The sequence below is a fragment of the Patagioenas fasciata genome, chromosome 10, assembly GCF_037038585.1.
Source record: "Patagioenas fasciata isolate bPatFas1 chromosome 10, bPatFas1.hap1, whole genome shotgun sequence".
NCBI classification, from domain to species: domain Eukaryota; kingdom Metazoa; phylum Chordata; class Aves; order Columbiformes; family Columbidae; genus Patagioenas; species Patagioenas fasciata.
In genome coordinates, this window is record NC_092529.1 from 4747853 (window position 1) to 4769940 (window position 22088).

General features: G+C 43.9%; 1 protein-coding gene across 3 annotated transcripts in view; it reads left to right on the forward strand.

Annotated features, from left to right (window-relative positions):
* Positions 1–22088, forward strand: part of SETD5 (SET domain containing 5) — a 65049-nt gene that overhangs the window by 34835 nt on the left and 8126 nt on the right. For all 3 annotated transcript variants that reach the window (XR_011740673.1, XM_071812951.1, XM_065845782.2), the window contains 12 exons: positions 4505–4653; positions 4979–5096; positions 5524–5633; positions 5919–6165; positions 6370–6450; positions 8784–9047; positions 9864–10184; positions 11488–11730; positions 15168–15297; positions 16491–16744; positions 19104–19160; positions 20685–21152. Coding sequence is in view for 2 of the 3 variants with exons in the window: in XM_071812951.1 (XP_071669052.1) it covers positions 4505–4653; positions 4979–5096; positions 5524–5633; positions 5919–6165; positions 6370–6450; positions 8784–9047; positions 9864–10184; positions 11488–11730; positions 15168–15297; positions 16491–16744; positions 19104–19160; positions 20685–21152 (2442 nt within the window). In the remaining variant the exon portion in view is untranslated. The remainder of the gene's footprint in view (positions 1–4504; positions 4654–4978; positions 5097–5523; positions 5634–5918; positions 6166–6369; positions 6451–8783; positions 9048–9863; positions 10185–11487; positions 11731–15167; positions 15298–16490; positions 16745–19103; positions 19161–20684; positions 21153–22088) is intronic.

Consider the following 22088-nt stretch of genomic DNA (forward strand, 5'->3'; position numbering starts at 1 on the left):
CCTTAAATTGAACAGCTTGAGGCAAAACCAGATCTATCACTTGCTGGAGATAGGACATTTCCAGCTTTCCAGGAATGGAAAAAAATCTTTAAAAATCTTTCAACTTTATTTCAATATTTTGTACAACTGTTTGGACTCCCGTGACTTTCAAATACTTCACAACTACAGCTGATCTTAGGGAATTGTTTCTCCCTAACGTCTCTGTTCCAAGATGTGCAATAATTGGTGTCTTACCAGCTTTATGGAGTGCACGTAGACAAGGAGAAACAGAAAAAGGCTGTGTTTGTGTGGTGTATGTCTTCTGTGGTACTCTTCTCAGATGGTGTTTCATCTGGTCCATGCTTTATTGAACAGAGAGCAGCATTCCCACTTAGTTCAGGCTTTGTAGGGCTTCCTTGTCCAGGAGAACAGAGGTAGGTGCAACTGAGGAGGATGGACTCAAAACCAGATGTGGGGCACCTCTTCTGTAGAAGGGGAGCAGAGTCAGAAACCTGAATATCAGGTCTGTGTTTGTGCTTGAATCATTCTTGTTTATATCAGTTGACTCACCGCTCTGTGAAGTTCACCTGATCCCTCCCGCCTTTTCCTTCTGCTTTCATGTAGGTGAAGCACATCAGGCAGAGCACAGATATTGCCAGTAAGGGAGAGTGCAGAAAGAGGACTTTGAACCCAACTTCCTTCCACTCTTGCCTCTAGTTCTGCAATAATAAGACTTCTGTGGGGGTTGGCTAGGTGAGTGGCTTTCCTAAAGAGAGCAGCTGAGGAAATACAGGGAAGAAAAAGTTCTGCTTCTCTAGTAATCTTAATATTTTCTGGGTCCAAAGGTGAACTTTTCTGTCTCCTTCAAATAAGGAAGAGTTCTGAAATAAGTAATAGAACATGTTTCTTTTTATGAACTTCATAGAGTGCAGCAAAACAGATGATTATAAAAGATACCGTGCATAAATGTGCTTGTTCTTGTCATGCTTTCTTGCCCTCTCCCTTCCCTGTACAGACATAAGTTTTCCCACAGGGAAAAGTGACCAGCATTCCAACTCGGAAGACTCCAAATGCGATATACCCTAAAGAAACAAAAATATAGAAAGTTGCAAAGCCTCATAGTGAGCTGCAGTTGTTCTAAACAAGCTGTAGGTAGGTACCCATCATTCCACATGCTGGGAAAGTATAAAGGGATTTTTAGCATTCTAGTTCCTTTTGAATACTGAGGCAGGACCAGGTGGCCATCCCGGGCTGTGCTGGTCACCCCTCCTGTCCTTGTTTTTGCTCAGCAGGTGGCTGTGGAGTGTTGCGAGGAGGTTCTTCTGCCCAGGTGTGGAGTGTGTGCTCTCTCATCCTGTGCTTTATATTGTCGTTCTACTCATTTGTCTCCTCTTCATTAGACAAACGGAGAAGGCTTCTTGGTTTGCATCACTTGTCTCCTAACTAGGTATCATGACTGGATGTAAAATTAGCTTTTCTCGGAGATAAGGAAATCGGTACTTTGAGGTAGAAGGAAAATTAGGAAGGTTGTGTCAACATGCAGATGAGAGCTGTGTGTAGAAGGTGGGTGTCAGAAGTGCTCTATTTGGCCATGAAAACACTGCAGAGAGTAGAAAAGAGTGAAAATGTTTTATACGCCTTGCGTGCTGTCACAATGGAGAGAGTTGTTTGACTTGGATAAATAATGGTGCAGGTGTCATCTCTGTGTGCTTTTTAAAAAATGAAATTGAAAAGGAAAGAAAAAAGAAGAGAGAGAAGACAAAAGTGTGACCTAACAGCTTCCCCAAGCCAGGAGGAGTAGGGAAAGGTGGAAGCTAGTAAATAATAAAATTAACTGAATAAAGTAGCATTGGAAGTCATCTTAGTGCAGGCTACTGCCAGATGCTTGACAAAGTGAAAGCTGGGAATCACTTCTCTGCCTGCTGCTACCAAACCAAGCGCAGCGTCAGTATTTGCCCTTTGTCGCCTCTGATAATTGCTGACTTGAGCTCAACCCCCTGATTGATTTCACATTCTGAAGTGCAGAGTGAAAAGACCTTTATAAAATAAAGCCACTGAGTATTATGCAGATGTTGCTCTGCAAACATATCAGAACGGTTCTGTCTGATTAGCAGTCAGCAATCCCTGGCCTAGGACAAGAATAAGTCATTTTTTCTTTCCACGCATGAAAGCGTAGCAGCTAATCCTCTTCATAGTTCTAAAATCAGAAAACGAAAACAAGCTGAACTAAGGTCTTGCCAGAAAAGCTGTGAGATCATTCCTGTTCTACCCAACTCGTTTGCTCGGTGTTACAGATGCAGAACTTCTGATTCCTTTGTGATTGTCTTCTCCCATTGCCCGTCTCAGCCCACCTGTGTTCCCCAAGCTCTTCACCCGTATCAGGTGAACAGTAATACAAGTCATGGGCCAAAGGTGAGAGCAAAGGCCACCAGACACTAACACCTCTGAAAGATACCAAGATAATTTCATAGAGTAGTAGAATAATGTAGGTTGAGAGGAACCTCTGAAGGTTGTCTGGTCCAGCCTTCCTGTGTAGGGCCGGCTTTGATGAGAAATTGATTATAATAGCAAACAAGTGGGAGCATAGAAATGAAATTATTCAACTAGAGACACACTTATGTCTCAGTCCTAATTTATCTACTAATTTCAGATACTTTCTCCTTATCTCCCGTCACACACTGACAAATCTAATCCCATTTATTCCGTCTCTGTTACCACAGCTGGATAGTACAAAGTGTATCCAATGATTTTAAAATATATTAGCAACAGAAAGCTCCTGCTGCTCTCGGCAATGTACACAGTCTTATCCTGCAGTTCACTTGCGTCATGGATTTGTTGATCAGAAATCAAGGCCAGCAGTGTGGATTCTTAGTCTGGGAATAACGTGCTTCTTCTGTGCCAGTTCAGTTGAGTTGGGGAATCCTCTGTGAGCTCCCATCAGGACCTGAGATACGAAGAGAAAAACTATGCCCTGCAAGGTTTTTAGAGTCTCCAATACACACATGCAAGTTTTTCCAATTGCCAGCAGATACAGCGGTATGAAAAAGAGATATATACCCAGTAGACATGATAAAAGTAGCATTGCGTGTGCCTCTAAGAGGAGATCTGGAATAGCGAGACTCCCATCTGTGTAGGTTCCTGCATTACTCCCGTCTTGCATAGGTTTCAAATTAGTGTTTTTATAAAGCTCTCTTTATTCTGGACCTGAGTGAGAGAAGTCAGCAAGTAGATCTGACTTCACTGGCTGATCCAAGATACGAAAACAACGAGTGTCATCTCCTTCCAAAGAGGTTTAATTCAGAGCATGTGAAGATTGCTACAAAAAAAAAAAAAAAAGGTTTGTGGTTTAATATTTACCTGTGATCAGCACAGAGAGTTTCCTTTGGTTCCCAGTGCTGAGTGCTGCATTAACTTCATTTTCACAAGCTCAGAATGTTTCACATTCTGTCATTGTCCAGACCAAGCCCCTTCTTATAAAGCAATGTGATTTTTACCCATTTGAGCAGACTGCTCGGTAACTGTTTCTAAGAAGAGGGTTTTATCAGGACAAGTTGGGATCTTGCTTTTAACGAAATCTTGTGTTTTACTTCTAACTTAGATAGATGACTGTGATTATTACTGAAGTAAGAACACTTATGCCTCAGTTCACTCCGGAAAAGTATCAAAACCGGCTCCTTATGAGCAGGGAAGAGCAGGCACAGCTCTCCTGTGAGGCACACAACTATCTTCACAGCATTTTTACTTGCAGAGAGGTTCAATCTCTTAAGCAAGAAAAGTTCTTTGTTTTTATGGAAGAAGTCTTTCCTATGCCCTAGTCCTTATAACATCGCTTCTCTTATTCCACAGAATGTGTTTTGTTTGGAAGTCTGTGCTTAAAGAATGTTGTGGTTTCGTACTGTCGAGACACATTGTGAAAATCCATTGTAATACAGCTGTAGACTTCAACATAAAGAAGATACAGCCAACTGTCACTACTTAGTTAAAAATGTATTTCTTCATGTTAAAAGGAAACAATCCACAGCGCTAGTTGAGCGGGCAGATGAAGAGAAGTTTCTGGATGGAGTTGGAAATGGCCGGCTTAAATCTTTGGCCTGTTAGCTAGAACATATCATCCTCTGCAGAGGGAAGAGCTTGTGCTTTTTCCTCTGAATGTATGATAACCCACAATTTAGGGAGGATTTGAGTTATTCTGTCTGTGTAAGTGGCCATAATTGCAGAGCGGTTCCCTGCTAGCAGCAACTGACAGGTCTGGTTGTGCCTCCTAGCTGCAAAACTAAAATACTTGGTCTGATAGATTTGTGAGACTCTCTCTTGAAGGAAAGGAAAGAAATACTTTTTGCTTTTGATAAATACTGTCAAGGTCATTGATCATTATTAAACTGTTACAGAATAAACAGTATATTCACCTGGCAGAGTTTGTGTGTTGCTATTAGAGTACTTTTTCTTTTCATGTAGGTAGAATGTTCTTCATGAGTTAGAGGCCTTTGGTTTAAATTCTCGTATTTTGCTCTGGTTTTTGTTACAGCTGCAGCTGGGAAGGGTGACTCGGGTTCAGAAGCACCGGAAGATCTTGAGGGCGGCAAGAGACTTGGCACTTGATACCCTTATAATTGAGTATCGAGGGAAGGTTATGTTACGACAGCAATTCGAGGTCAATGGGCATTTCTTCAAAAAGTAAGAGTACTATGAAGTGATTAGTATGAGAGCATCACAGCGCTGAGGGACTCGTGTCTCTTTGTGGTAACGCACACTGACAGGGCCCCTGTCAGCTGTGCCGTCCGTAGAAACATGAAATCAAATATCCAACCTCAGCTCGATGCTCTGCTTATGGGCTAAAACCCTCTGAGTTAGATCTTTTAAACTGTGATGACAGAAATGCATAAGTGTCCAGAGTGATAGCACTGGTGGAAGCGCTGCTTCCCGTGGAGTCAGGGATACCTGTTGTAAGTGCCGTGGGAATTGGATATTTTGGGATTGAGACATTCTGTTACTTCTCCAGGCCATATCCCTTTGTGCTGTTCTACTCCAAGTTCAATGGCGTTGAAATGTGCGTTGATGCCCGCACCTTTGGTAACGATGCCAGGTTCATCAGGCGTTCCTGCACTCCAAACGCAGAGGTAAATTCTCTCTTCACCATCACTGTAGTTGCGATGTTTTACATGTTTTACACAGGCTTAGTGCATTCCCTTTTTATGAGTATTCAAACGTAAATGCAGCAGAGGGAGTAAATTCTCTGCATCTCTTGCTTGCTTAATGGTTTGTGCTTGGAAGATGAGAATGTTTGGGAACGTGAGGTTTTTCTTTGGAAGGGAAGGTTTATTTTATGGCTTTTCTTTGGCTGCAGAATGATAGGGCAAGCAGGTGGTAGTACGTGGAAAAGCACAAGATGAGACAAGAGCAATGAAGCAAACTTTTTCCTGTGGCGAATTTGGGATAATTATTCATGGAATAGATAAGAGCTACTTTGCAGAAGAAGGCTTCCCTCTTGGAAGTAAGGAGTGCAACTTGTGGAGATGTTAGTTTCTCTCTACTTTGTTTAACAAGGTTCGTCATGTGATTGCTGATGGGATGATCCACCTGTGTATCTATGCTGTTGCCACCATTGCCAAGGACACAGAGGTTACCATCGCCTTTGACTATGAGTACAACATCTGGTGAGTCCTTCACCTCACCCAGGAGCTCTCCACTGCCCTCCTGGACTGGACATCTTCCTCCAGCCCTTTCCTCGCATTCTACATTTTGCTCCGTTTTCTACTGAAATGCATTTTCCGGCTATTCTGTCCAGTTCTGCTGGCATATTCTCCAATAGAGGCCATAAGGTAGCCTGCTGTCCTTGCTTTGGCACGTGGTGAGATGTTTAGTAGGAGATGCATTGAATGTCTCTGTACGAGGGTTGAGAAATGAAGAGTGACACGAATTATGTTTGTGTTTTGGAGCAGCAACTATAAAGTGGACTGTGCATGTCACAAGGGGAACCGGAATTGCCCTGTGCAGAAACGTAGCCCAAATGCTGCAGAACACCTACCTCCACCTGTTTTAGGCACACTGATTGGGGCAGAAACACGCCGGCGAAAAGCCCGTCGAAAGGAGCTAGAAATGGAACAGCAGGGCATTGCATCGGATGAGAACAGCAGTCAACAAACGGAGGAAGTTCCTGAGGGACCTCCAGCGGTCAGTGACAATGAGGTAAAACCCTTGACACTTGGTTGTCAATATTTTTATCGTTCAGTGGTGTGGAATCTGATCCAGTACAGCACTGGGATCTTCAGAACAGTAACTGCGGGAGGCCTTTTTTAAACCTTTAGCACCTTAGAGTAACATAGGAATCTTGATAACTTTAAAACAGTACCAGATATTGTTTGACGTACTAAGTCTGAGCTTCTTTTTCAGGTGGCAGAGAAGGAGGAGAAACAAGAAGGGGAGAAAGAGGAGCCTGTAGATGAGCAGGGAGCCTTGGTCCACGGCCGACGGGCAAGTACCTTTCTCAGTCTCTGGGTATCATCCCCCTTGGGATTTGCTTCATTCCAACAGGTCCAGTTGATTATTTCTCTTGTTTCAACACAAATTCCAACTGTCAATGGTCTTCAGTAAACCAAAAAACCACCCAGGTTGACTCCACATCACAGGATTTGTGTTCAGGTACTGCAGATTAGAAGGTGTAGGACAGATTTGTTTGCTAATTGAAAGATTTACCTGTTACTTTCAGGGCTGTTCTGTAGTCTAAACCACACCATTAACAAGACAATCAGCACCAGATTCAAAAGAGTTCCTGCTCCTCTTCCTTGTTGCCAGTACAAGAATTTATGGAGCCATATGGAATCATAGAACAGTTTGGGTTGAAAGGGACCTTTAGAGGTCACCTAGTCCAACCCTCAAGCAATGTGCAGCAACATCTTCAACTAGATCACAACATGAAGCAGATTTTTGTTAAAACTTAACCCATTTTGCTGGGTTGGGTTTGTGAATATGTATCTTTTCCACCTATGGGTTCATAAACCTGTTGCCGTGTGGGAAAAAGGTTGAATCAAGTGGCAAAAGTTAGTGAGGTGGTAGATCACTGACAGCACGCATTATTGGCAACAAGTCAAGAGAATTTGGTATGTCCTTTATTAGGAAATCCCCTTCTGCTCCCAAATCGTTGTTGTCTTAATCACTCATCTTGATTAAAATATTTCTTAGTGCTTTGGGATGTTTGATGGTACAGTCCCTTCTCAGCCACCTTCTGTACTGAGTAGAGCTCTGGGGTTTCTTGTGCTTCTTACAGCACCAGCTGTTGCTCCCTGGGCTAGAATGTTTTCTGCATGTGAATGGAGCTGGTCTGGTTCTACTTAATAATAAAATAAAACAAAAACACACACATCCCAAATAAATTAAAAAAGCAACAAAAAAAAACCCCAAACAAAAAAACCCACCCAAAAAGCCCAAACAAAACTGACCAAAAACCCAAGGAACAAAAAAAAGTGCTCCCATCCTACCAACCAACACAGGTATTGGAGCTTAATCACCTGTCTTCCTCTAATTTGTGATATGGATCTTTCATGTGCAAATTTCTTGCAAATGCTTTAAGTGTTAAGACAGTGCAGCAAATTGCGGAGCCAAGGGCTATCCAGTGGAGACATCCTTGGATATCTCATGGATTTCTTTAGAACAGGCGAGGTAAAAGTCAGTTTCTGCTGAAATTTGACTGAGAGCAGTCACCCATCAGGCTGACATTAGGCTTGGAGGGAAGATTTTGTTTCAGTGCGGGGCCGCTGTTCTCTTTCTGGGACAGGACGGTTCAAGAAGACTTAGTGAAGTGTTAGTTCCCCATGAACCTGTAAACCCTGTTCCTGTACATGCACCAGTTAATCTCCTTTAATGGGATTCAGTTTTCTATACACGGCACCAGGTAAATACCTGTATCTGTAGTTTTCCCGGTCTCTTTTTTTTTGTCTGTATTAAACATTTTTGAACAGAAAATGGTAAAGGCCAGGCTGCTGTGATTGAGCACTGCTGGGTGCTTCCAGATACTTTCCCCTTCATGACAAGGCTCAGAAGGTTTTTGACTCCACTTCTTAAAATCCACTTGGTTCAGCCTGGTTTTTGCCAGTCACTGCAACACTATTGTACTGGGCCTTTTACATGCATAATTACCAATTATTTCTGACACAGCCAAGTGTTAAGATTTCCTGTGCTTTCTGTTTACCTTACAAATACCTTTGTTTTGCCTCTCTTTTCTCTCACGTTTTGTTTTTCTTATCCACTATGTAAGCTGCTTAGACAAGAGGGGTTTTTTTTTGAGCTAGGTGATCTCCTACCATCAGGGAAGGAATGAATCTGGGTCATTTTAGTCAGTCTGTGTGATGCGTTATAGTTGCTGCAAATTACTGATTCACTTTTGTTGCCTTTGGCTTCTGTTTGCTTCTAATGTTTGGTCATTGGCAAGTAGCTCTATTTGTTTCCAAGTCGTCTCTTCACTCTATTTATTCTTTTTTACGGTTTTTAGTTCTTCAAAATTATGCATTTCCTTGTGGCTGTTCTATAAATATAACAGTAGTATCTAAGTGGCCCTATTTAAGGATAAAGTCTCATTCTTGTAGTTACTCTATGAACACATGACTGTTGTTGTTATTCTGGGAAATTTGCCATGTTGAAAAATGCAAATATCTGAGAAGAACTGCTTCTCTCTGTCCCCTTTTTGGCTCTTGCCATTGCTATTTGGCAAGTTTGTCTCCTTCCTGTGCTGCATCCCATATCTGTTCCTGCCTCCTCCTCTTTATGTGTGTAATTTGCAGTGCTGACTTGAATTTACTCTTGTGTTCTAGTCCCGGGAAGACAGAAAGGTAGAAGCCATCATGCATATGTTTGAAAACTTAGAAAAGAGAAAGAGGAGACGAGAGCAACCGTCAGACCGTAACAGCACTGATGCTGAAATCAGCATCAATTCTGAAGCTCCCGAGTCGGAGGAAGTAAAAACAGAAACCCCTGAAGTTGAAGATGGAAGTTCAGCACTGAGTGCCGCTGCTCCCAACGTGTCGAACAGTAACAACAGTACTGGGGTGAACACACGACGGTCTTCACAAGTGGTGGTAAGACGAAGATAGGCCTGTTGAATAGCTTGTAGCCAGCTCACATGCAGCATGTCTGATTGTGAGATCATTCAGGTTGAGAGGAGCTCCGTGAGGTCTCTAATCCATTCTGCAGCAGGCACGGTCAGCTCTGAGGTCAGACCAGATTGACCGGGGTTCTACCCAGTCTGCTCTTGAATAGCTCCAGGGATGGAGATTGCACAGCCCCTTTGGGAAACCCCACCCAATTCCTGACTGTTCTCATGGTGAGAAAATTTTGCCTTGTCTCTGGTATATACATTGATGCATCACTGCATCTCCTTGGTGGCTTCAGTCTGGATGCAGGATGACTGCCATTAAGTCCCCCTGAGTCTTCTCTGGGCTGATCAAGCCCAGTTCCTTCACCAAGTGGGCCCTTTCCATACTGGTGTGAACTTAAGTTGGATGCACAACTGCAGTGGTTGAGTAATTCTTTTGCTCGCTCTTTGTTTTTTTTGGCCTGCTGTACTTTGGATGCATGTGTATGGCAGGGCCTGGAATGATATGTGTCTGCTCACACCAGGGGTGAGAGCGGTTACGTTGAGACAAGTGGCAAGTTTCATATACTGCTGCTTTTTTCCTTAAGATGAGCGTTCTGGTCGACACCTTTCAGAACACAGCAGACAAAACAATGTGCCAATGTTTTAGAAGGGTCCTCAAAGCCATCTTATGAGCTGATACAAACAGGGTCCAACCAGATTTTATGATTCAGATAAATAAATCTCCATCATTGATCCTGTATGCAGAGAAAAGGAATATTCTTAGAGGTCCTCATACTAATGACAGTTTATATTGTAGGATGCTGTCCCCGAAAAAACACTTACTAAGCCAGCTCCAGCAAAACCCTCCAGGCCCCGACCAAAAAGCCGCTTCTCTCGATACCGGACAAGTTCAGCCCAAAGACTGAGAAGGCAGAAACAAGCCAGTTCCCAGCAAGCTGAACTCGCACAGGCTGTCCCAGAGGAAGGAAGCGCTGCCAGCTTGGTAACCGCAACAGATGTCAGCAATGTGGAAGGTCCAGGAGAAGGCAGACAGTTGACAGGATCTGACCCAACTGCTGTCCTGGCTGCAGGATCCCAGACAAATCGAGCTGCAGTAAAGTACCCCAAAACGAAAAAGGTAAATGTGATTGAGTGCTCAAACTGAAGAGGGGGGGAAATGACATTTTGTGCAGCCTTCAGGGAGAGGTTGGCTCAGGGGAAAGTTCTTCAAAATAGTTGGAATTACATGACTTTTTATTTACTGTATTATTTGTTTTATAGTGGCTGAGAGCTGTCACCATGGATCAGAATCTGGCTGCTCAGCCCTGTGTACACAAAGATCAGAAACAAAAAAAATAGCTGATCTTTACAGCAAGTCTCATAGATTTTAGATATCATCAGGGTGTACAGGTGCAAGAGGAAAGGTCTCGCTTTTGGGTATGGCAAAAGAGTTCTTGAAAGAGGCAAATTATACAGCTTTGTGTATGTGGGGATGAAAATGTGTCCAACTTGAGGCGTCCTGAGAGAGAAGGATAGGAGGAGCCCGGCAATAAGGAATTGCAAATTTTTGCACTCAAAAAGGAAGTTTTTTGTTAAAAAGGCTTGGGTACATGAGATCTCAAGAAGTTTTCTGTGTATTCCCAGTGTCTTAGGAGCAGGGAGAAAAAGATGATCAGCCAAGAAAGTTACCTTAAACCAAGCAGTATAGAGGTGTAGTGAGACTTGCTTAAAACAAAACCAAGAAACCCACCTTGAAATAACCAAGGTGTTGCATCTTGTAAAGCATGTTAAATCAAAGGTTCTCTTGTGTGCGCCAGCAAGAGAAGGAAGAGAGAAAACTGGAGCCATGTAGTAAAGATTAGTTGGAATTGAAAAATAAATTTATAATGGCATAAAAATGTGGTTTTGTGTGGGAATTGTCAGAATCTTTTTGGGATGAGGTGGGATGGCAGGCTGAGGTATTCGCTTAGGACAGAGTAGAAGGGGTTGGCTGTTAGCTTTCAGCTTAGAATTGGAGGCCAGGAGGGAACGTGACTGTGGACTAAAATGTGCAAACTGGGAGAAACTTGTAAGGGAAAAAAGGAAAAATTGCAGAAGCTACCGGGCAGCTGCCGCATATTGGGCATAAATTAGCTATTGATACATTAGTCGTGCAGCTAGAAACTAGTTTTGAACAATGTGATCAGGTTTTGGGGGAAGCTTCTACTAAGAGTAATGGTATGTAAAATCAAGCTACTTGTGTAAAACTGGATTAGCTGTTGTGGCTGCAACAGGTGAGAACTGGGTTTGCCACAGGATGTCCTGCTGTGTCCCTGCCTGTTGAGGAGGAGGTTTTAGCACACAGGCTGACCTGAGCATTGCTGCCCCATACACCTTTGTGCTGTATTGCTTTTCTTCTTCACCTGTGCTGGTTGCAGTGACACGTATGTTTTCTCCTTCAGTATCTTGTTACCGAATGGCTGAATGACAAGGCGGAAAAGCAAGAGTGCCCCATTGAATGCCCTCTGCGCATTACTACAGACCCGACAGTTTTAGCGACGACCCTAAACATGTTGCCAGGTCTCACCCACTCCCCGCTGATTTGTACCACGCCTAAACACTACATTCGTTTCGGTTCACCTTTCAACCCCGAGAGACGTCGAAGGCCATTTCTGTTGGATGGAATTTACAGCTCCTGTAAAAAGGTATGTTTGCTCATGTCTTATTTTCAGGGTTAAGCTCATCAAGATCTTACTGGCACCCCTGTGAAGTTGTTGTGTCCTCTTTGAGCCCGTTTCCACGTGTTCCTGCTGAGCTGGCCGTGCCTGGTGTGTCGATGCAGTCTCCAGGCGATGTCTGCTGACCCTCTCCTAGCCACTGTTCTGTCTTCATCCTCATCTTTTGCCGTGGTAGAACAGCTGTTCTGTGACTCTGCTCTTAGAAACGTGTACTTTCAAATCTGCAGTGGCTGTTTGTTATCCAGCATATGCGATGAGTTTTAATTGTTGCCCTTAGAAAGTTTTTGTTACTGTTATACTTTCACAGTCAGAGGATGGTTGGCATTGTGGAGATCGGACAGTGTTGCAAAAGACCTACAGAATACGGTGTCTCAGCAAGATCTGTCGTCTTTGGAGAGCATTTGTTTTTTAGCAAAGCTTTTGAATTTGTTTGTTCACAAGAGCAAGCTGTCAGCTCTTTAGGATCATAGACTGTCTATCTACAACAGATACTTGTGGCTGTGCAGGAAGAACTGAGCCCAGCCAAGGACTTCATCCCTCCAGAGATGATGTGTGGCCAGTAAATACTGGTATTTACTCATCCACAGGGAAACAGTAGTTCAGGTTAGTTTGCTCAGTCAGGTTTCCATCAGGATCCATCTTACCTATTGCCTGTCAGTCTTGTTCAGAGGCTCTTGTAGTTCCTGTGTGGCTACATGACAATTTTATGGAAATCCTTTCTGATCTTCCAGTCTTGGTAGCTTTCAAAGTCAGGTACCACGTCCTGGTTTCTTTGCCTTCCTTTGAGGAAGTTTTTCCAGAGGCAAACTTTGGACTTTGCTGTTTCCACCTTCAGCCAGTTTGCTGTTGTGCACTAACAGGCGCCTACAAAAAGAAGCTAAGGTCTCTCGTGAGTATTTTCTTCCTAGGTAAAGCTCTTGATGATTCATATGCACACGTGTGAACAAAACCATGTTTGTTTCCATGTACCTGGGCAATCTCCCCATGCATCTTTAAGCTGAGAGCTGCAGAGTTTGAGTGACTTTTTCAAACCCTTAATACAGTGTCTTTGAGCCTCAGGGCAGAATTGGTGAAGTTTTTCAGAGTTCTCTGCTTGGTGCATTTGCTGCACAACTGGGCAGCAAGGTCACAACTCAGTGAAAACTGTAATCGTGGAACAAGTCCCCCAGTCTCTTGTTACCTTTGACTGTTTTCTAGTCGTGAAAATTCTCACTGCAGGAGAGGGAATGGGCTGGTGTCCCTGTGGACAACTTCCACAACTTACCTGAGTGTCCAAAACTGGATGTTGTGTTGCAGCAGGGACATTTTCAATACAGAACGATGGTCTGTGTATTGTAACCTACACCCACTTTTTGCATCCCAGTATGATGACTGAGTCTTCTTTGGCAGGTTGATTTAGACTCCTGTTTAGTTTGTGATTTTCTGTGCTTGGTAGAACAACTTGCTGCTGTTTCTGGCTTAATGTGGTGTTTCGTTCGAACCTGTGCTGAGCCGTGTCCCGTTTGTCCCCATCCATTTTCCAGTTTAGTAGGAAAATCTTGAATACTGTCTTGTAGCATGTTGTTCTTTCTCCCAGGGGGGCATCATCTGAAGACTTAAATACGCTGCCTGTTCCCTTCTCTAAATAATTAATAAAACGCTGAAAGCTTCTGTGTCCAGAACAGATGTTGCAGAAAGCAATTTGTTAGATTCCACTTTTTGAAAGTAAATAATTAATAACTGTTCTAGTAAGGTTTTTTATCCACTTTGTAGGAGTTCCCCAGCTTTTTCATAGAAGATGCTTGCTAACATTCAGTATTTTAATCACTAACAGTCTGGAGATGTAAAAAAAGTCTGCTTCACATGTTGAGGAATGCTTAGAAAACTGTCATGGGGAAGACGTCCTTTTCAGCCAGCTGGGGTCTAGAGATGGTCCAGAACTCGATGACATCGCTGTCTCAAAAACTGATCTTTCTGTCTTGTCTCCTTCTGACTACTCAGTCAGGAAAGTTGATTTATAAAGGCTGTTGAAATAGATCCCGTGTTTTCTTGGATTGTCAACAGGCCTCTTCCTTCAACTACTGAGCATTGTGCCAAAAACCCCTCAGCCAATGATCTCAGTTTGCATCCAAAACATGCCAACAGCTGAACCGGGCAAGGAAGTGGAGCTGTACGACCTGCTCACGCTAATCCCGTTGTGCAGTGACCTGGGGTTGTGGTGCTCCAGGCTGGCCGGCACTTCTCTGGTGCCCGTGGTGGAATCCTTTGAGATATATTTGAACAAAGCAGCATCTGCTGTACAGAAGCGAGGGCCATCAAAAATAGATCCTGTCACCTGCTCATCATCCTCGCCTTGAAGTTTTCACTTTGAGGATCATGGCCACTGAATTTCTTGCACTTCCATGGTAGCTTTGAGGAATCATAAGATAAATACCCGTATTTCTAATAGGATACATATTGCTGGCATGCAGATGAACTGTGGATTACTGAAAGGTAAACTTATCATTTTAAACCTCTTTAGGGGAAGAAAAGGCTGGTAAAGTGAGTCCCAGATTATTGTTTGCGGCTTTTTTGACAGTTTGCAGTCATTTTACTGAATCACCTGAGTGTTTACCTTTATACTGTGTCAGTTATTTTTATGGTAAAGTAAGCAAAGGTTTCCTGCCTGCCATCAGGAGTCAGTTTGTATCGAGACACAGGCCTAACAGATCCGCTGATTTACTGAGGCTTTAGTTCATGTTTGCTTGCATGAGATGTGAAACCTTCTTCATTACTGGTGTTCAGAAGACCACTGTGACTTTTCTTTCTTTTATTAGTAGCTGATACAAAGATTTGCCTTTGTTATTCTCTTTTTGTTTCGGCTCCCTCAAAAAGTGCTGCTTGCATTTCGTTTTTGCTCTTGGTCTCTGGCAGCAAGCATAGTCCTGGAAGAATTGTTACGTGATTAAAGTCAGATATTGTTCTGTTGTAATTGTTAGAGCAGAATCTGTGTTAAGCTCTAATATGCTTTAGTGGAGCAGGAGGGACAGTGCGTTTGTGCTCATGGGCAGGAAACAGCTTTGCAGAAATCAGGGGATCAAGGTAGTTTTTCATACTTATATCTATCCCTTTTAATTAAAATTGCTTTTAATAGCTTTTAGCTGTAATTTGCTGTAATTTGCTCTTATCTTTGTGTTGCTGCTGAAGATTGCTGATCTCCAGAATGCATCAAGAGCGCGTAGTCAGCCCGTCACAGTAGGTGTTAGACTCAGCGCTAACAGCTGCGTTCTAACGAGTTCCTGTCTGAGCGCACGCGAAGGAGGTAAATCAGTGTTCTGAGCAGATTGCCCCGCTGCACAGAAGCGTAGGAGTTTGAGAACATCCTGCAAGATTACATAGAAAGTACCAGAGGGGTTGCACGTTCATGTAGTCTTGTTCTGTTTCAGCGCTGGATCAAACAAGCCCTGGAAGAGGGGATGACTCAGACCTCACCAGCTCCGCAAGAGAACAGAACCCAGTGTCTATACCAAAGTAACGAGAACAGCAGTTCTTCCAGCATCTGCAAAGATGACACAGGTAAGTGCTCAGCACCAATCAGGGCGGCGTGGGTGCTTGAGTGAAACTGGGGAAGCTGCTGAATAATAAAGGCAGCGGCACAGGATGCTGACAATGTGCACTGCCGCTGGATGGCACAGCATTAGGGCAGGTGAGAATGTTACTTTCAAATTCCATTCGTTCAAATTCCTGCAGACCCATTCTAGCTTGAGCATGTGTAAAGTTTCTCAGTATTTTCCTGTGAAAAGATAATCACTTTATCTTGCATCATCAACCTCAGTGCCGTGTGATCATTTGTCTGATAGAGGGAGAAAAAAAAGAGTACAATATCGTCTCTTTTCAGCAGGATGCTGTTAGATGGACAACTAAATATCTGCTGACTATAGGAAGATATATCAAAGTCTCACAGGCACGTATGTAATAAGCGAATGATTAAGTAAGTCTCAAAGATGGAGAAGCTAAAATCTGTGAGTAAAGCAGCAGAATGGTTAAACATTTTGTCTGAATCTTTCTACAGAGAAAGAGGGTGAAGATCTGCTCAGTCAGGGATCTGTTTTCCCAGGACGACAGACAGGAGACTAGACAACACACACATTTACAGAATTGATCATTGAAAAGTTAGATGAATAAGAAATGAACAGAGTGCCAGGACCAATAAACTTGCATCTCCAAGCAAGACCTGAAGAAGCAAACAACTGAACTGCAGAATTTACTGAATGCTTTCTTTTTTTAATTTTCTTCTTTTTTAAATTGAGCATCAGAAAACATTATTTTGAACAGGGGTAGGCCCAAGGGAAAGCTGTTAATCATTTGTGGGAGTGAAAATGTTTGGGCTGTATTGATGTAGCCTATAGGTAATGAAGACCAGACTCTGATTTGTTTGTAGTGACAGTGACATGTCCTCTGGCCCCTCTCCTTTTTTTGTCCCCTCCTATCTTCCTTTACCCTGGTTCCCTCTTGTTCTTATTTCTAGTTGAAATATTTCCTTTCCTTGTTCACCGTATGTTCCTGATTATGGATTGTTTTGTTGTTGGTCGTTAGACCTGGTATAGAAGTACTTCAGAGGTACTTCATTTTCAGGAATCTTTCATAGTCACATTGGAGACTCACGGGCTCCATTTGGGCTGGGAGAAGGGGGAAGGAGACAGCGTGTGGTTTGCACATGGTTAAGGTTGGTGGTTCAGCCCCGTCCTTAGCTCAGTTTGGTTTTTCAGACTTGCTGAGTCCCCTGAAGAAGTGGAAATCTCGCTACTTGATGGAGCAGAACGTTAAGAAGTTGCTGAGACCGCTGTCTCCCGTCACCCCTCCGCCTCCCATCCCTTCGGTCCCCGGCTCGGTGAGCCCGCAGCTGGCTACACCCTGCTCATCGGTGCCGGGAGAGGAGGAGAGTCGCAACGGTTATGGCGTGATGTTCTCACCAATTCCTTCTCTGGCTGCTAGTCGCTGCAATACTCCACTACAGTTTGAGGTAACTCTGACTGGGGACTGGAAATGCCAGAAGGGGAGGAACTGGAATATTTTCAGCAGAGAGGTAGCACTAGGGAACCTGATTTTTTGAGTATGTGGCTGTATTTCCAAGCAGCATCACAGCGTCAGGCTCAAGTGCGTTGCTGCCTTTCTCCTCTACTCCACTTCTGGCCAAATCTCCTGCTCTATTAAATGTCAAACCCTGCTGCAGCCCAGCCTCCTCTCCCTTCATAGCTATCAGTAACATCATTCTAGTTCTTTTCTCCATTTCTGCACAGTAGCTCCCAAATTTTGTAGGCTTTTCAGTGTTCTTTAGCCATCTTCCCCTTTTCAGATCTCTGTGCCAATGTGGCTTCCAATCCGTGCCTCCTCCCAAGTGCTCTGCTTCTCACAGGCTCTCTGACATACTTGGCTGCTCTTTCCCTAGAGCGTTTTCAGTAACGCAAAGTATTGTAGAAATACTTTACATCAGCTTCCAATTGATCCTTTGGTTTTCCTATCCCTTGACTGGGTAGAAGGAAAATACCTTATACCTCTGATTTCTTGGTAGTTTCCTTTTGCAGAAATGTGCAGAAGCACTGAGCAGGCTGTATCGGTGGTTTCCCTCGCTCTAAACTCTGTGGGAGAATTACCAGCATCCAGCCAGCCGGGCCCTTCCACTTTGTGTTGCTGCTTTGTGCCTGTGAAGAGAGATCATGCTGTTTGCAATTTCAGTTTTATTTTCTAGTACTGCATATTTTCATATTTAAAATGGAACTCTGCTCACACTCTGCCAGTTAAAACCATTAAAAACAAATTTTTACACAGTGACAGACTGCTCTGTACCAGGGACTGTTTTGCAGGAATCCCTCATCTGGTTTGCCACAAGGCAAACAGTCCTTTGTTGTATTTTTAGCTTAGTGTGCTTTTCATTATTTTCTTTGAGAGCCCATCTTGTAAGCTGAGAGGCAGATCTGTAGAGGTTGGCATGGAAGATTGTGGAGCGCTGAGGAGATAAAGGACAGTTTCAGGCACAGAGACTGTATTAGAAGCTTCTGAAGCTCTGCTCGGTCAGGTTTTTAGACTGAGGTTTTTCAGATTCAGTTTGGGGATTTTTTAAATTGGAAGCGTAAATTGAAGGATGCTTAGGCCCTTCCCATATTGACAGGAGTGACCAGCAGCGTGGTGACATGTGCCTGCTTTTTCTGTGGAGTTTGTCAGAAGCTTTTTTTAGTGAAGAAGTTTTGAGATTCCTCAGTTTTCACACAGGATCCCAGAATGTCAGGGGTTGGAAGGGACCTGGAAAGCTCATCCAGTGCAATCCCCCCATGGAGCAGGAACACCCAGCTGAGGTTCCACAGGAAGGTGTCCAGGCGGGTTTGAATGTCTGCAGAGAAGGAGACTCCACAACCTCCCTGGGCAGCCTGGGCCAGGCTCTGCCACCCTCACCAGGAAGAAGTTTCTTCTCAGATTTAAGTGGAACCTCCTGTGTTCCAGTTTGAACCCATTACCCCTTGTCCTATCATTGGTTGTCACCGAGAAGAGCCTGGCTCCATGCTCGTGACACTCACCCTTTATATATCTGTAAACATTAATGAGGTCACCCCTCAGTCTCCTCTTCTCCAAGCTCCAGAGCCCCAGCTCCCTCAGCCTTTCCTCACACGGGAGATGCTCCACTCCCTTCAGCATCTTTGTTGCCCTGCAGAGACTCCTGCCATATCCCTCCGATGGCAACGTACCTCTGGGAAACCTTCCTTTCTGATGGTATTTTAGGCCTGCTCAGTAGCGTGGAAAGAAAAGGACTTGGGAAGGCGGCCTTAGCCGTGCCATCACAAGCACAGGTGCTCAGATATATGGTGCCATTTCATAACGCTGTCCATTCACACCTGTTCTCTTGGCTTTAGCTGAAAAGGTGGCCTGCAGTGGATTGAAAGAGTCATCTTTGTTCTCTAGGACAATGTCTGTGAAAGTTTGATGTAGTGTTTGGGGGATCTTAGTTCACCTTCGGGGCAAAACCAGGCTTTGCATCTCTCCCATGTTCTCCAACTAAACACCATAAAAAGCTTTCTTTGTATTTCATGATGCAAACTCTATCTGACAACATCAAAGGTTTAAAGAATAAGATGCTTCTACTCTTAATATTTTTGTGCTCTGTTTTGGGTACTAAGTTGCCGCATGAAACACAATAACCCAGTCCTGGCTTAGTGCTTCCAGGAAGCTTTAGAAACCACTTGACGGTGTTACCATCCAGGCTGGAACCAGTTCCTGGGATAATCTTGAACAGCTAACCTCTGTGCTTGTTGGCTTTTTTTTAATTGGTTTTTGTTTTGTTTCTTGACTTTTTAAGTAGATGAATAACAAGATGTTTTTCCCTCCTCTAGAACGTATCGTCCCCTGAGAGTTCCCCTGCACATAGGCCCGAGTCCATGTCACCCGAGGTAGTTATTGCAGTGTCTCCGTTGCGTTTGGGGTCGGGAGTGTGTGTGTGTGTGTACAGGGTGTTTAAAAAGATGGACCCAATTTCAAAGCGGTTTAACAACAAATCGGGTCCGTCTTTTTGAAACACCCTGTATTTGAGGTTGTGGTGGGAGGGAAGGGAGGAGAGTCAGTGGGAACAAGGGTGGAGCATCAGTCACAACAAGGCCAAGGAGAGTTCTCAGGGTTATCACAAGAGAGAAAACAAACTGAGGACTGAGATTTGTTATTAGTTTGTTGACACTGGTGGGAAACAGGCAGTGTGAAGACCTGGTGTGTCTTGCTACAGAGGTGAAGGCAAGAGGTCTGGGGAACCTGGAAACACAAAATCAGCTTCAGCCCTGGCCCAGCAGATCAGTGGTGTGTGGTATTTACTCAGTAGCAGTAAAATGACTCCTGGGGAGAAAAGGAAGAGCATTCACCTGGTGTTTTGACTTAGGAGGCCACAGTGGGGCACCTGAACTGCTCTCTTCATCCTTGGTTTATCACCTGTTCACCTGCAGACTTAAAATACTGAAGAGGTGCCAAAAAGTGGAACTTGGTTTACCTTCTGGCCCGTTGTAAAATACAAGTGGAGGTACCTTGCTCAGAGACCGTTTCAGAGCAGAAAATTCACACTCATCTCCAATGCGCCAGATGACTTGGAGCTGTAACAGCAGAGGAAACTTTCTCAGCAGCAGCAGGAGGGCAGAGCTGGTGCCGGGTGCTGCTCTGGTTTTCCCTTAGCACTATAGTCCTGCAAAGAGGATGAAATTGTGTCAGTTATGCTCATTGTCTGAGATCCTGACATACTAATGTGGTGAAGGAGACGATTATGCCGTTGCCCTGGAGGTTTGTTGGCACTTAAAGCAGATAAATGGATATACCATTGTGTCAGTGCCTACTGCTCCAGAAACTGTGACAGCGCAAAAATGGTTTTGTTTGAGAAGCAAAATGTAGAAATGCAGTATAAATTAAATGAATGTACTATTGTTAGAGATTTCTGAAACTCACAATAAGTGCAAACAAATGGCTTGGAGGTCCCGGACACTTTATTGTTAGGAAGTTAGTAGTGGCTGACTTGGGACAGTCAAGAACTTGGCTAACAAAACAGCAAATGGACAGCAGATCTTTTCTCTCCCCATAATGAACCTAGCTAGTACTATGTGTTAACATCAGCTTCGAGGCAATTGAAACTGCTGGTTTTTGTTCAGTGGCTGCCTGGGGACAGTGCTGAGCCTTATCCTCTGGCTGCAGGAAGAGTGCCAAAGGGGAAAGGGCATCTCGTATGGGACAGCTAAACTGATTGTTATTTAGTCTCAAGTCATTTCTCTGTAGAACGAGGAGAATGGTGCAAGAAAGGACCAGAGGGGTATTCGAAAAGGAACTGGAAACCAGTAAGCTAGCATTGTACAGAATGTTTTCTGACTTCAGGTTCTCTCCCCATCCTTGCCTGATCCTTTTCCTGACTTCCCACCCCCCTCCTCCATCCTTGTTGGATTTTCCAGCTCAGCCTCCGATCCGACACGGATTTGAAGGGTGGGTACCCGGATTCCGGTGCAAACACCTGCCCAGAACGACCATCGCTGCTCAGCTTTGGCTCTTCCGACCTGGCTCCGCAACCCTCCATAAACTCAACTTCAGAGACGAACTTCCCAGGGAAAAGTGGGGAAGCGCAGATGCTGCTACGAAGCTCTGATCAGGCTTTTCGGACAGAGTTTAATTTAATGTATGCCTTCTCCCCATTGAACGCTATGCCACGTGTAGATGGGTTGTCGCGGGGATCTGCTCCTTTGGGAGAGAGGAAGCCAATAAATTCGGAAGCGGGATGCTGCAGCTCTCCTGCCGAAGGGTATTTCAGCAGACACGAGTCAGGGCTGCTGAAGGAGCCAGCGCATGGATCCATGTCTCCCTGCGGCGAGAGGGCTTGTGAAGGCGTCAGGTCTGCTCCCCAGAATCCACCACAAAGGAAGAAGGCAAGTATTTTTGTAAAAAAGTAACTCTTAGATTGCAGGAACCTGAGTGGGAACAGTAGGCGCCGTGGGAAAGACTTACAGGGAGGACGAAGAGAGCAGAATACAACTAAAATATGGACTGGGCAAGTAATCCAAGCGTCCCATGCCTAAAAGTTGTTAAAAGATAGCAAGCTGTGCTGTAGGCAAGACTTCGATGTGAGAGGTGGAAAGGAAAAAAAAAACAAGCCACAATGCAAATAACTCTTCTGGGAGCACAGAAAGAAGAGGGTGATGCTGGCAGCCTTCATCAACAGTTGTTAAACTGAGATAAGTCCCAGAGCAATAACACCGCGCAACTGTGCTAATTGGTGAAGGTGTTAATTAGCAGGGTGAAAGGGGTCCTGACTAGGAAAGAGGGTGTAGTGTTTCAAAAGGAAACACTGGCTGTTTATTAGAAGGTATTGGAACATTTTCATTAATATGGAAGCATAGTAATATTGTAAGAAAAGTAGTTTAAGGTTGTTACTGAAATTTTAGCCCTTTGAAATTAAAACCATGTGAATATTGTTTAAAGAAAGCTAACGTGGTTGGTTTCTAACAGCAAGCCAGTGACCCTTGTGGAACTAAAACTGAGTGAAAATGAAAAATCAAGCATCGTTATGATAAAACTAATTGCAGGACAAATAAATATCCGATTGTGTAGATGTGTATCCGTGCCTTTTCCTGTATTGGATTATTTTTTTCATTGCAAGTGTGGTAACTCACTTGTATAAGTGTCCAGCTGGATGGAATAGCTTATTTCCATTCCATTTCTGGACGATTTCTGGTTTTTTCTTTTGATTTTCTTTTAAAGTTACACTTGTCTTAAAACCTTCATATTTTGAGTTACTTTTGGGAAATAATCCCCTTCAATATTTTAGCATTGTAAAGCTTTCTGTCCAAGCATTGGGTCACAGC